At 41.3% G+C, this 15184-nt stretch overlaps 1 protein-coding gene across 5 annotated transcripts in view; it reads left to right on the top strand.

The window, feature by feature from the left end:
• Positions 1 to 15184, top strand: part of ACTN1 (actinin alpha 1) — a 131850-nt gene that overhangs the window by 102492 nt on the left and 14174 nt on the right. For all 5 annotated transcript variants that reach the window (XM_058161901.1, XM_058161898.1, XM_058161899.1 and 2 more), the window contains exons 9-15: positions 201 to 293; positions 3089 to 3319; positions 4424 to 4571; positions 8877 to 9027; positions 11820 to 11928; positions 13460 to 13600; positions 14814 to 14996. In XM_058161901.1, the coding sequence (XP_058017884.1) occupies positions 201 to 293; positions 3089 to 3319; positions 4424 to 4571; positions 8877 to 9027; positions 11820 to 11928; positions 13460 to 13600; positions 14814 to 14996 (1056 nt within the window). The remainder of the gene's footprint in view (positions 1 to 200; positions 294 to 3088; positions 3320 to 4423; positions 4572 to 8876; positions 9028 to 11819; positions 11929 to 13459; positions 13601 to 14813; positions 14997 to 15184) is intronic.

Raw genomic sequence — 15184 nt, 5'->3', positions numbered from 1 at the left:
TTGGACAAGTTCACATTCAGATTGAAATTCCCAAAATGTGCCTCTCGTCCTAATCTCCCAGAAGTGGTGGTACTAACAAGTTTTTGAAGTATTAAAAGAAAACAGGACAAGTATCATTCTCTTGGAACATGGAGCAACTTTGCTAACGATACTATTTTTTTCTTCTTCTTCTCTTGTTCTCTTTCTCTCTTGTTAAACAGGCTGAGACGGCAGCCAATCGCATCTGCAAGGTTCTGGCTGTGAATCAAGAGAATGAACAGCTAATGGAAGACTATGAGAAGTTGGCCAGTGATGTAGGTAGCCTTGCTTTCAATTTCTTTGGTCTAGCCAGGAGAGTTCTTTAGAATAGTTTGATTTACTGGAGTGCAACAGCAAACGTGTGAAGAGGGAAGAAACAGAGCAGCACTGTTGTTTACAGCATGCTATTTTTATTATTTACTAGATTTATATGACCTTCCATTTTAACGCTGGGCAACTAACAATATTAAAAAGCTAAACGCGTACAGAATAAACATGAAACATATAGGAACCAGGAAAAATTATGAAAAAACACCTGTCCCATATTCAACATAACCAGATGATGGGGTTTGCATCCCCAAGGTCCCAGGCTTCAGAACAGAGCCAAGTCTTCAAAGCCTTACAGCAGGCCAACAGGAGCAGGAGCAGAGGTGGATTTCAGCAGGTTCTGACCAGTTCTGGAGAACTGGTAGCAGAAATTTTGAGTAGTTCAGAAAACTGGCTACCTGTGGCCTTTCGGGTGCGCTTCAAGGTTTTGGTAACTATCTTCAAAGCGCTCCATTGCTTAGGGCCGGGTTACTTACGGGACTGTCTGCTGCCACCGATTGCCTCCCACCGACCCGTACGCTCTCACAGGGAGGGACTCCTTAGGGTGCCGTCCGCCAGGCAGTGCCGACTGGCGACACCCAGGGGGAGGGCCTTTTCTGTGGGGGCTCCCACCCTCTGGAATGAACTTCCCCCAGGACTCCGTCAACTTCCTGACCTTCGAACCTTTCGCCGCAAGCTTAAGACACATTTATTTATCTGCGCAGGATTGGACTAGAATTTTAATTTTAAATTTAGTTTTTAATGGGGTTTTATTATTTTAATTATAATTTTAAATTCGGCCTTATTCAATAAGTTTTTTAATTAGTGTTTTATCTTGTATTTATATTTGTGTTTTTATCAGGCTGTAAACCGCCCTGAGTCCTTCGGGAGATAGGGCGGTATAAAAATGTGATTAAATAAATAAATAAATAAATAAATAAATAAATAAATAAACTGGTAGTAAAAATTCTGACTGGCCCCATCCCCATCTATTCTCTGCCTTCCAAGTCCCAGCTGATTGGGAGGAAATCAGGATTTTGCAGCATCCTTCCCCTGCCATGCTCACCAAGCCACGCCCACCAAGCTATGCCACGCCCACCAAGCCACACCCACAGAACCTGTAGTAAAAAGTTTCTGAAACCCACTACTAAGCAGGACCAATCTAATCTCCAAAGGGATGATATTTCAGAGTGTATACCCTAGGAAAGAAAAAACTCTCCTCTGAGCCCTATCAGCCCACACACGGTTGGGATCCATAGCATGTCCCTCTTTATGGTCCAGATGGGACAGGTAAAGACAGTTGGAGAGCCCCTGTCCCAGGAAAGTCAGTATGGAATATAACAATCAAAACCTTTATGAACAATTACAACGGGGGTATGCTACTGCGTGGCTCTCGGGATGGTTCCTGGAACTGTGGTTTAATAGAATATTCACATTTGTGTTAGAATAGTATTATATCCAAATAGATTTTAAATCTATAATGAGTGCTAATACTACCAAAATATCTGAGTTCTGTAGTAATTTAAAAATAGTGTGCATACATTAGAAACAATGTTAAGTAGTCGGATAGTATCCATGTTTCCCCAAAAATAAGACCCTGTCTTATATATTTTTGAACCCCAAAATAAGTGATCGGTCTTATTATTTTCGGGCGCATGGAGCAAGACGGGGCTCCTCTTGCCGTCTTACCTGATTTTCAGTTCTGTTTCCCTAACTCTAACCAGAGGAAATGTTGGGGACTGGCTGCAGATGCATTTAAACATTTTCAGGGAGGGCTAATTTTTTTTGGGGGGGGGGCTTATTTTAGCGCATGCGCTCAAAAGCCCAATTGGGCTTATTATGAGGGGATGTCTTATTTTAGGGGAAACAGGGTAATAGATAAATATAATTATAGATCATTCAATCTGTAAGATAAACAGATGCACATTATGACCCAGAGTTAGCTTTGTGAGGTAAAGTAGACAGGAAACATGGGCAGACAAGCTAATTTTTCTTCATTGTGAGATTACAAAGATTAATAGAATCTTGCAGGTCTGAAGGTATTCTATATATCTCCCCCCACATCCCCTTTACAGCCCAAGAAACTAGAGAAGGTCTCTTCTGAGCCTCTGGCCTTGCCCACATTCCTGCTTCAGGCTATCTTTTATCCCACCATTCCCTTGGCTGCATCTCGCCTTGCCTTGCCTCCCAAGGTCATTCTCACATACCATTACACTCAGGGAGAGAACCTTTGGTCTTCTAAATGTTTAAGCAGTTATCTTTAAGCAAGACAGTTCTACAAGATATGAAGAAATGCTGCCTCTCCCTTCATGCTGTAAATACGCAAGACCCCTCTCTTTAGATAGGTCCCTACCTAATACTAAGCCTGCCTCCCAAAACCAGTCTTGGGGATGAATGAACAAATTTGTCACGCAGCTGTAAAGACAAAAGGGGAAAAGGCTGCCTCAAGCTGAATTGAATGTGTCTCTGTGTGATTTGCCTGGCAGTAATAAAGAAGAGATTTGTTGTGGCCTTCTTCCAGAATATTTAAAGACTTCCCTATCTAGCCAGAGTCTTGACATTTCCAAATAACCTTTCACCCTAATGCTAGTTAAGTTCACTCTACTTAATTGGGGGGAACCAGCCAAGCTTGGCTGTGCACTGCTACCTACTATGGAAGAAAATGCAAAACTTCCCAACAGAAATCAAAGTCTTGACCAAATTCAATACCAGCTATGATTTTAGTTTCCAGCAATTATGACTTTTCCCTTCTGGGTATTTTCAGCTGTTGGAATGGATCCGGCGCACCATACCATGGTTGGAGAATCGGGCGCCTGAGAACACCATGCAAGCCATGCAGCAGAAACTGGAAGATTTCCGAGATTACCGCCGCCTTCACAAGCCTCCCAAAGTCCAAGAGAAATGCCAGCTGGAAATCAACTTCAACACATTGCAAACTAAGCTGAGGCTTAGCAACAGGCCAGCCTTCATGCCTTCGGAAGGGAAAATGGTTTCGGTGCGTGTGTTAGATTAATGAGTTCATACACATTGACTTGGCAAAGAGGGTTTCCTACTGTTACTGCTGCTTTCATGGGCCAGTGGAACTCGGTTTCCTAGAGCTGAATGTATATTGGTTGCCATGGGCTTTACTACAACTTGTAATAGCCACAGATTATAAATTGCCAAGTGATATTCTAACAGATTGTCCCTTCTAGAAAACAGACACCACACATGAGAGTTTTTGTTTTAACCGAAGTTTTAGCTGAATAATAAATTCATATACTTTTTAAACGGGTTTGTTAGATTTAAATCCATCTTCCTTTCATGAGCTTAAGATAGTACTTTTAGTGCTCCTTCCTCCAGTTTTTCCCTGCTCAGCTCGTTCTGAATTAGCTTGAGCAGTCGAATGAGCTTCCATGGTCAATAGGGGACTTGAACCCGGATCTCTTAGTCAATACATGGTGGCTGTTTTAGAACAGAAATCTCATAGCACCAAAAGACCTATATATCAGAGAAGGCAGACAGCATCTTCCTAGATCAGGGACATCCAACCACGGCAACTTTAAAACTTATGGATTTCAACTCCCGGAATTCCCTAGCCAGCATCCACAGTTTACAAAGTTGCCAAGATTGGACACCCCTTCCTTAGATGATGGCAGGAAGTGGCCTCTTCTTAAACAAACTTCCTTAATAATAAAGAGGAAAATCTAACGATCACTGGAGGGGATTATATTTCTTATTATCAAAATCTCTGAGCAAATCTTTCACCACCATATCAATCCCAGGATGGAAATGAAAATACATCCCTCTGCAGGAGACCTTCAGGCCTTAGCAGATCAAAATGCTTGCTAGGGAACCTCTCTATTACCTGGCCCAGTCCTTTCTGATTACAGAAGTTAACTGTCTTTAGCTCCCACCTTGTATTGTCTCAGATCTCCTTGCCAGAACTTCATTGTTTGTCTGCCAGTCTATCTGCCAGTTTTTTTCCACCCATTCATAGTGCGATTGTAGAGATTCCCCCCCAAACTTAATTCTCACCATGTTGAGAAATGTTTCAATTATTTTAAATCCGTCTGCCTTTTCTTGATAGTGTTATGCTTCTGCTTTGGTTATACTACAGGATATAAATAACGCCTGGTGTGGCCTGGAGCAGGCTGAGAAAGGCTACGAAGAGTGGCTGTTGAATGACATTCGACGATTAGAACGACTGGATCATCTGGCAGAGAAGTTCCGGCAAAAAGCTTCCATTCATGAATCCTGGACAGAGGGTAACACAACATCTAAATGTGTTCTATTATTATTAGAGATTTTTGTGGTCTAGACAAGACAGAAACGGAATGATTAAAAACCATCAAGTTAATAGGAACAAAATTTTGAGAGTGCTTTAACTTGCAGGAGTGATGCATATACATTAGAAGGATAGCATACAGCTGTTTATATGCATACATGTAAAATAAATGTAAAAGTGTATTGCTATATTTTAGATAATTCTATAGAAGAACAGGGAAAATGCTTCCTATTAATAGAACTTTTAGGGTGTCTCCCGATCCCAGTTCTTAAACAACTGCCCCGGCCCAGCCAAAAAACCCCATTATTTGAGTTGTGTATATCTGCTTCTCAGGACCTGCAGGACTAAAAATATTTTAATCTTGGTTGGTGTGGGAAGGGGGCAACCCCAGCTTTGCTCCGCTGAGCTTTGCCAGCTCTTCCCTTAATTGAGTCACCATCCTTGAGCCAAGTATTATTCTCAGCCTTCACTAGCTTATCATTGCTCTAGAGAACCTGCAGAACACACATTCAATCTACCACTGAGGGCAGGGAAGCACTTGATTTGATCAAATAGCTCCATCAAGAAATCCTCCTCCTCAAGATGTTACCATTTTTAAACCTCAGGTTTAAAACCCCAGGAGGCCATGTAATAATTAACTGAGCCATGCCGCAACAAATTCAGGCCACCCTCGTGATCACCCACCCACAAGAAGGGACAACTTGTGACTCTTTAGCCGGTTGTCCCATGGGGAGCATGTAAAAGCAGGCCTCTCACCAGTCTGCCGCACCAGATGGTAGCTTCCATAGATTAGACAAGATTTCACTCATGCACCCCCAATGGATTTCCTTCCTCTTCCAGAACTTAAGGATATAAAAATCCAGAATCAGCCTTTTAAGGCAAGCTAAGCCAAGAAACAGGAATTCCAGAAATGCTACTTTATTGTTACAGGATTTATTAACAAGAGTCTTGAAACCTTGTCCAAGATTCTCTCCATCTAGTCTTATATTAAACAAAATTAAGGCTCGAGTTCTTTTGAATTTCTTTCTCATGCTTCCCTGTGTCTCTGGGCAGGGTAATATCTTCTCTAAGTCCCTCTTCATCAGCTCACCCCTTCTTTCTCTTCTTAACACAGTCTCATACCTTCCCCAACCAGAAATTCCTTTACACCCATTGAAGTTGAAGAGCTCCCTCAAGTGGTGGCTCCTATCTTTTACAGCCTTTTCACAAAATCCAATTCTCCATAGATGTCCATAGATGTCAGACTGATGACCATACTTAGTAGCCTGGGGAGTCTAGTGAAAGCAACAGCAAAGGCCAAAATAAGCAAATAAGAAGGTATCTACAATACCTTCAACAAAGTCCATATCAGGCAATGGGGAGTCAGCTAATGACATTAATTCAGCTAATGAAGGAAGCAATTGAGCTCTATCCTGGTTGAAGAAGATATACCATAGCTTATGGCAGAATGTGACTAAGGAATCCATGACATATCTGCATATTGGCTCAATTGCAAAGCCTGGACCCTGGTGAATGAAGTCTTGATCTCAGGGCATTCAAGCATTTTTTTTTTAATGTTTGGTTGATTACCAATGCATCTTTGGTCAATTACAGGCTGGAAAGCTTCATTTTATGTTTTCCAACCAGAGAGAAAAAGCTACAGATGTTTTTACCAAAGATCTACCACAGACTTTCTGAAACTTCTTGCAATAATGGTCTCATTATTGCAATTATATGTGTGGAGAATGACAGGACCAGTTTCTGATTCGAATAGCAAAGAGTCAAAGCTTGAGCTTGGGAGAAAGATAAGCCCCCAGCTAGAAAGGATCAAGGGTCTATGGAGATTCTTAGTCATCCAGGTCCTGGTGGTCCCAAAGGTGCTTTTTCAAGAGGCAAGTGGACTTTCTGGTTTTTCTTTGAAGACATTTCACTTCTTATCCAAGAAGCTTCTTTAGTTCTGGCTGGATGTTGGGGAATGGAAGGATTTGTATCAGAAATGGGCTGGTGGTGGTTCGGGCCGGTTCGTCCATACCGGTAGTTCCGACCACCAGCTGGGCTCGCCCACCCGCCCTGGTGCTATCCAGTCCTATATATCTCACTCTCTGGCTCACTTGCCCTGCCCATGCAGCACAGCTGATTTCTGCGCCTCACCCACTCTACTCAGCGTGGCTGCCCGAGAAGGTGTGCTAGAAGCCGCACGCATGAAATTGCCGTGTGTTTGTAGCTGTGCACAAGTGCGGAAGGCACTCACATTTTTGGTTCTGCACTAGGCAAACCTGTTGTTAAATTATGTGGAAGCCCACCTCTGATTTATACTCCTTGCAGACAGCTGGTCATTTGCATTCTTTTAGAGAGTCGTTGAGGTCACCTGGAGATTTATCTGTGTCTTCAGGGTCACCTGAATAATGCAAATTCATAAACACATGGCACAACGTAGGAGAGCAAACACATCAGGACAAAATTCAGTAGCCATCTGCATTTAAAAGACAAATGGCATTCTTTTGAAGATAGCAAAGTCCACATTTTGGACAGAAAGAACTGCTGGTTTGAAAGAGGGGTCAAAGAGGCTATCTCTGTCAAAATTTAACTGCCCTCTCTCGACAGAGAATACAACATCTATCTCCAGTCTACAACACAGTCCACACTCCAACAATTCCTAGAAGGCTCCACACCCATTTGCACCACTCAGGTGACCCTGATGATAGAGATAAACCCCCAGGTGGCCTCAATGACTCTCTAAAAGAATGCAAGAAGAAGGCCATTAATTCTCCAAATTAATTAATACCCCACAAGTGGAACTTCGGCCAGAATAGATATTATGGATATCTTCCACTCTAGATTATCGTAGTTCAGTAGACCTCCTCCTCTTGTCCATAATTAAAAAACCTAGCTACAAGTAACAGGGAAGAGACTCTCTATGGATTATTCTTCACCTAATTTATAGCTCAGTTGGTTTTAGTGTTATGTGCTAATTGGTTTGCAACCAAGCACATTGGAAATGTGCTAATTGCCTCTTGCTTTTTTGCTGCTGTAGGACACTTGGTCTGCAAAGCTTTATTGACCAGGGTCTCAATAAAGGTCAGGTGGTTCAAGGTCAGATTAATACATAAGACGCAGAACAAGCCTGCCCTGTTCTACTAAAAACACACCTAACCTTGGCAATCTGTGACACTACTACCTTAAAGGATTACACCTATAAGACTTCCACAGGAAAAAGAAATACTTATTTCTTTATTAAAGTCAGTTCTTACATTTCAGCCAAAGTTTCCTTCGGTGGGAGTTGTAGCTGTAAATGGTGCCTAGCAAGGACTAGGGACACTTTGAATATAATACCCTGCCTTTGGATATCTTCCATTATAAGACATCTTGATTTTGCTATATAAAAATAGTATATTAATCATACCATGAAGGTCAATTTTTTTTTAGCAGGGACAGGGCATCTACCTTATCAGGCATGGGCAAAGTAGAGGGAAGATGTGCGGGGAGCATCGCTATCTATAAACAATTGTACAAGTATCATACTTTATGCTTACCTTACTCAAGTGTTTTTCCTTTTATGTCTCTTTTTTGGGTTATGGTGAAACTGAGAAATTTGCTACCCCCCCCCCCACATGCAGCAACATTAAAAGATTTTTAACATTCCAGTCCTGCCTCTGGAGCAGGGGTCTCCAACCGTGGTTCCTTTAAGACTTGTGGAAAGCTGGCTGAGGAACTCTGGGAGTTGAAGTCCACAAGTCTTAAAGGAACCAAGGTTAGAGACCGTTGCTCTGGAGCATTTTTTTTTTTTAAATTTGAATTTATATCCCGCCCTTCTCTGAAGACTCAGGGCAACTTACACTGTGTTAAGCAATAGTCTTCATCCATTTGTATATTATATACAAAGTCAACTTTTTTTGCCCCCAACAATCTGGGTCCTCATTTTACCTACCTTATAAAGGATGGAAGGCTGAGTCAACTTTGGGCCTGGTGGGACTTGAACTTGCAGTAATTGCAAGCAGCTGTGTTAATAACAGACAGACTTAGTCTGCTGAGCCACCAGAGGCCCTGGAAAGAAAATACCCCCCATTAGGATGGCTTATGTTCCAGAAAACGGGAGGGCTGAAAAATGATTGAACTTAAAGGGGATCAGACTTTGCCAAATAAATATGGTGACTCTGAGTCAGTATTTCTCACAGAACAAACTTATTTTTTACTAATATGATTAAATTGCTATTAAAAAAAAACTTCCGTTAGAAGATATTTCTTATGTAAATTGATCACCTTTAGGCCCTTTGTTCATTCCTCTTTGCTGTCCACCTCTTGATAGGCAAAGAAGCCATGTTGCAGCAGAAGGATTACGAAACTGCCACCCTCTCGGAGATCAAGGCTCTGCTAAAGAAACATGAGGCATTTGAAAGTGATCTTGCTGCTCACCAGGACCGTGTGGAACAGATCGCTGCTATTGCACAAGAACTTAAGTACGGTTCCCACATTCACGCTGTTTACTTTTTGCAGGTTGATTGATGCTCAAATTCAGCTCTGCTCCTTTTTTAAATCGGAAGTTTAGAGAAGCACAGACTTGAGTACCAAAAAAAAAGAAACAAGAAACATTGGGACGAGAAAGGGAACTATGCACTATGGCAGGGGTCTCCAACCTTGGTCCCTTTAAGACTTGTGGACTTCAACTCCCAGCTTTGCTGGCTGTGGGACTCTGGGAGTTGAAGTCCACAAGTCTTAAAGGGACCAAGGTTGGAGACCCTTGCACTATGGCATCTAACAAACCATGAGAGATGCATAGCTGGTGTGCATAGATTACATATTTCATCATTCATTTTTGAGATTTAATTTTGTCTGCAAGCTCAAATAAGGACATTCAAGCCCATAAATTAGCCCTCCTCAATCTAGTACTGTCATTCCCAGCATTCCCAACCACCGTGGAAATAATAGTAATTATCTTTTGGGCATCCGGTTCACAAAGAGGAAATTAAAAGTTTGCTTTCACCTGAGCTCCATTTTTTTAATGCTTTTCCAAACGTTGATGTTATTTTCAGTCTACCTAACATCCTAGGGCAATGATGGCTAACCTTTTTGCCATTGCGTGCCAAGAGCGTGGGGAGTCACCCATAATTCAATGCACCCCAGGCATGTGCGCGTGACCCCCTCCTCGTACTCCCCCACTTTTGGCACGCGATGGCACGGTGGGCCCAATAGGCCCGTTTGTGCCCTCCCCAAACTCCAGAGGCTTTCTTGGAGCCTGGGGAGGGCGAAAACGGCCTTCCCAATCCCCCCCCCGGGGCCCTCCAGAGGCCAGAAACAGCCCATTTGCTGTCTTCCGGTGGGCCCTGTAAGCCCGTTTTTCACCCTCCCCAAGCTCCGGAGGCTTTCTAGGAGCCTGGGGAGGGTGAAACGGCCCCCTCCAGGCCCTCCGGAGGCCAGAAACAGCCCTTTCCTGACTTCCAGTGAGCCCGGAAGGCCCGAAAATCAGCTGGCTGGCACATGAATGAGCTAGGGCAATGGTCGCGTGCCCACAGATATGGCTCCATGTACCACAGGTTCACCATCACAGTCCTAGGGATTTCCTCCTTTTCATGTTTTAGGCAGGTATGACTCATCTTAGCTTTTTGAGCTCAGCTAAGGCAGTAGAGCTATCCCATTGGACAAGTGATAATTTAAGTTCAGATACAATAGAATTAAAACTTAATTGGGTGTAGGCAAGGCAGGTGACTACATAGTTCTCACCTCTTATAATACTTGGATTTTCATACATCTGTTAACTAAGAAATTCAAGGCAGAAAGAAAAGAAAATATTTCATTCAGCATGCCACTAATGTGATATAATGCTACAAAATAGAATAGAATAGAATAGAATTTTATTGGCCAAGTGTGATTGGACACACAAGGAATTTGTCTTGGTGCATATGCTCTCAGTGTACATAAAAGAAAAGATACGTTCATCAAGGTACAACATTTACAACACAATTGATGATCAATATATCAATATAAATCATAAGGATTGCCAGCAACAAGTTATAGTCATACAGTCATAAGTGGAAAGAGATTGGTGATGGGAACTATGAAACGATTAATAGTAGTGCAGATTCAGTAAATAGTCTGACAGTGTTGAGGGAATTATTTGTTTAGCAGAGTGATGGCCTTCGGGAAAAAACTGTTCTTGTGTCTAGTTGTTCTGGTGTGCAGTGCTCTATAGCGTCGTTTTGAGGGTAGGAGTTGAAACAGTTTATGTCCAGGATGCGAGGGATCTGTAAATATTTTCACGGCCCTCTTCTTGATTCGTGCAGTATACAGGTCCTCAATGGAAGGCAGGTTGGTAGCAATTATTTTTTCTGCAGTTCTAATTATCCTCTGAAGTCTGTGTTTTTCTTGTTGGGTTGCAGAACCGAACCAGACAGTTATAGAGGTGCAAATGACAGACTCAATAATTCCTCTGTAGAATTGGATCAGCAGCTCCTTGGGCAGTTTGAGCTTACTGAGTTGGCGCAGAAAGAACATTCTTTGTTGTCCTTTTTTAATGATGTTCTTGATGTTAGCTGTCCATTTGAGATCTTGCGATATGATAGAACCTAGAAATTTGAAGGTTTCTACTGTTGATACTGTGTTGTCAAGTATTGTGAGAGGTGGAAGTATGGAAGGGTTTTTCCTAAAGTCTACCACCATTTCTACGGTTTTGAGTGTGTTCAGTTTCAGATTGTTTTGGTTGCACCACAAGGCTAGTCGTTCGACCTCTCGTCTGTATGCGGATTCGTCATTGTCTGGAATGAGACCGATCACTGTTGTGTCATCTGCGAACTTCAGTAGCTTAACAAATGGATCGTTGGAGATGCAGTCATTGGTATACAGAGAGAAGAGAAGTGGGGAGAGCACACAGCTTTGGGGGGCCCTGTGCTAATTGTACAGGTATTTGATGTGATCTTGCTTAGCTTCACCTGCTGCTTCCTGTTTGTTAGGAAGCTTGTGATCCACTTACAAGTCTGTTTCGGTACATAATAAAATTATGGAGGATAAAAACTATGAAAATACGTCAGATGAATTCTTTATGGGTAAAAAGCATTCTGGACAAAGCTGGTCAGAATGGATAGCAGGATCTTGGGTTACATGGACTTTTGTTTTCTCCAGCACAACTATTTTATGACCTTTGTACATTATCAATTATTTACATTGTTTCCTAAAATATTTTGTATTAATCTTCTACCAATGGGTTGGATAAAAGTTTTTTCTTTTCTCTCTTTTTGTAAATTCTTGTTTTTGTTAGTGAGCTAGATTATTATGATTCACCGAGTGTCAATGCCAGGTGCCAGAAAATATGTGACCAGTGGGATAACCTTGGAGCTTTAACCCAAAAACGACGAGAAGCATTGGAGGTAAAAGATGCTTGTGCAATCCAGGCCTGCAATGTATTTTTCTGAGTATTCCGCTCTTAAACGTTGGGAGCAGGAAAGTAAAAATTAACTTCGCGGTCAATTATCTATGGTAGTTGCTAGGGAAAACTATGCAAGATTTGGTGCTTGGGCTCCCCTGATATTGCTGAGCTGTGAGTATCATTTTCAGCAGCCCTTGCAAGCTTAACCAATGGTGAAGATAGAGAAAATGGTATTGCAGTAACTTTGGAGAACCTCAGGCCACGATTTTCTCAAAAATGGAAGGTGTTTTAAAAATGGTTCTTCAGACACTTCAGAAATCAAGATTTCACATGTAAGATTGGAAGGTGTTTAATTGGATTCATAATAAGCTCTTGTTCTGTATCTTGCATTCCATTTCTGGATCCAATGAATTCTTGCTTGACTTTAATGTTCACATGCATACATACATACTACATACAATCTGTTGATGACACTGTACATTTCATGTATGTAGATAAATAGATTGATAGATATGAAATGTACAATGTCATCAATAGATTATATGTACTATGTATGTATGTATATATGTATGTGAAATGTAGAGAACCTTCAGGTAGTTTTTGGAACTTTAAAGTCAAAACATGAATGAATGAATGAATGAATGAATGAATGAATGAGTGTGTATGAGTGTGTGTGTATGTGTGTGCTGTATTTTTCAGTTTATAAGACACACTTCCCCCCCCCCCCAAAAAAAGTGGGTGGAAATGTCTGTGCGTCTTATAGAGCAAATGTTGCTGAAGCCCCACCCACCCACCAGCCGCCACCCTTCGGCCTCTGCCTCCCAGCAATTTGCCTCCTTGCAGCAAACAGCCTGGTCAGCTTCAGCATAGCCTGATTTAGGACGAGCAGATTAGCAGTTGGATCAGCCTCCCAGAATACCGCCCATCAGCTGTTCTGTTGCTGTCTCTGTGCGAAATTGAGAAAATAGAGAAATTGAGAAGGAAGGAATGAAGAATGTATACATTGCTGAGACCAGATTCTAAAGCTTATCATTTGATACTATTTACACATTTGATACTTTTTACACAACTAATTTATTATACACATACACAGAACTTAAGAATCTATGAAGTACTTTGCTATATATTTCTCCATGTTCTGTGACATTTTTATTCTTAGAGTACCACTCTAGATCATTGCTTATTCTTTATATAAATTAAAATTTTATGTATCTGTATGTCTATCTGGTTTGTGGACTAAGAGAGGAACATAATTTTGAAACTATCCTCCTTTAGAGTACAAGGAAAAAGGATAAGCAAGAAAAATATCCCAATGATATAGTTAATAGGGGTGTGTAAAATGTTCAATCCTTACCAGAATTGTTCAAAATTGGCACATTTCTGAGATGGTTAGAGCAGTGTTGCACCTGCTCTTCTGACCTGGTAAGGTCAGAACATTTTGCATCTTACTATATAGGTCATTCAAGGTTCACAATAATATAATACCTACATTTTTTTCTGTCGTGCATTATTTTTCTCTGGACTCGTTACAGAGAACAGAAAAACTGCTGGAGACGATTGATCAGCTGTATCTAGAGTATGCCAAACGAGCTGCACCTTTCAATAATTGGATGGAGGGGGCTATGGAGGACCTTCAGGATACATTTATTGTCCACACAATTGAAGAGATTCAGGTATGTATGTTTGAAATACTGCCGTTTCAATCTTTGATGATAGTAGGTTCAGGACACTAGCTCACAGGTGCCAAACTCACAACGTCATGTTGCCATCACATGACGTTTCGCAATGTTTTTCCTCTTCGTGGAGCTGGGGTGGGCGTGGCGTGCAACGCGGGCTGCCAGTTTGATAGCCCTGCAATTAACTGATTCTGACACTGTCCAAACAACAAAAAATAGCTTCTCTTCTCCCACAGAGAAGAGAGGCAGGTGACAGCAGCTATCCCTAAATGGATGAGAAATATTGATGTATGCCAGTCCATACCACATATACAGCTGGGAGCAAATGCAGAACATGAAGGAAAAAGAGTTTTCCAGTCCCTTGCTCCTGCCCCAGATCTATTTTCTGATATTTGTAGGAGTAGACAATCAGTCTAAATTTTATCCCATCTGTCACTAAAGTAAGATGTCATGATTCAGTAAAGCTGCGGAGATAGCTACACAGGATATTCTTCTTTTCCATGGGTCATAATTAAGAGAATCATGGCAGAGGAATGGCTATTAAGACCAAGTCATATACCTACGTGCCAAATATCTCTCCCTTTTAATTCATACAAGCAAATTCTTAACCCAGATCTAATGCTTAAACGAGAATGAGCTATTCCATTTGAAAAAGTTAGTCTGGATATCTAAAACTGTCAATAGTTGGAAAGCCATGAGACATGATTATTTTGGATGTCCCTGGACTTCGTAAAATCAATATGCAAGTTTGGTTATAGCGTATCAAGGATTTTCCTTGAATGGATGAATGAAAAGGTGGCCTTAATCGCAAATGAACAGGGATGCTTTTATGCTTAAAAAGAAAAGAAAAAATCCAGAAAGAATTAAATTTTATCCTTTAAATGATATAAAAATTTAGCTTCCAAGGTTATTAAAGAGAAGATAAGTAATTAGCAAACTTGTCTTATAATGTTTCTGGCATACTCTTGCTGCAGCCACATTGTGAAAAATCGTATTTGAATCAAGTTTAAATTTTATCTTTCCAGATTGTTTTTAAAAATTCTAATCTCTGGGGGGGAAAAGTATTTTCTTACCATGCAGTAAATGACATGCACTTCTCTGTTGAACTGTTATAGATAGATATAGATTTTTCTCTCTCATGTAAGGGTTTATAATGTTATATTTTAAGTTGTGTTTCATTTCTCATTACTCTGTTATTTTGTTTTGTCAGGGACTGACCACAGCTCACGAACAGTTTAAAGCTACCTTGCCAGATGCTGACAAAGAGCGGCAAGCTATCCTAGGAATCCACAATGAAGTGTCAAAAATTGTCCAGACCTACCATGTCAACATGGCAGGAACCAATCCTTACACCACTATCAGCCCACAGGAAATCAATGGCAAATGGGACCGGGTGAGTTGCTTTCAAGTTTAAGTTGCTTGTCCCTCTGGGTATTCTGGCACCTTTTTAGTGGTTCATCCCAAGCATTTCTTTATGGAAATGAGCTTCTTCCTGAGCTCAGTGGACTTCATTCTGCATAAGTATTCATTAGATCTGCAACTTCAGTGCAAGTTCTCTCAGTGGCCGATATTTAGTTCACC

This window comes from Ahaetulla prasina, chromosome 1, assembly GCF_028640845.1.
Source record: "Ahaetulla prasina isolate Xishuangbanna chromosome 1, ASM2864084v1, whole genome shotgun sequence".
NCBI classification, from domain to species: Eukaryota; Metazoa; Chordata; class Lepidosauria; order Squamata; family Colubridae; genus Ahaetulla; species Ahaetulla prasina.
Note: the sequence above shows the minus strand (reverse complement) of the source record. Positions and strands in the feature narration are given on the sequence as shown.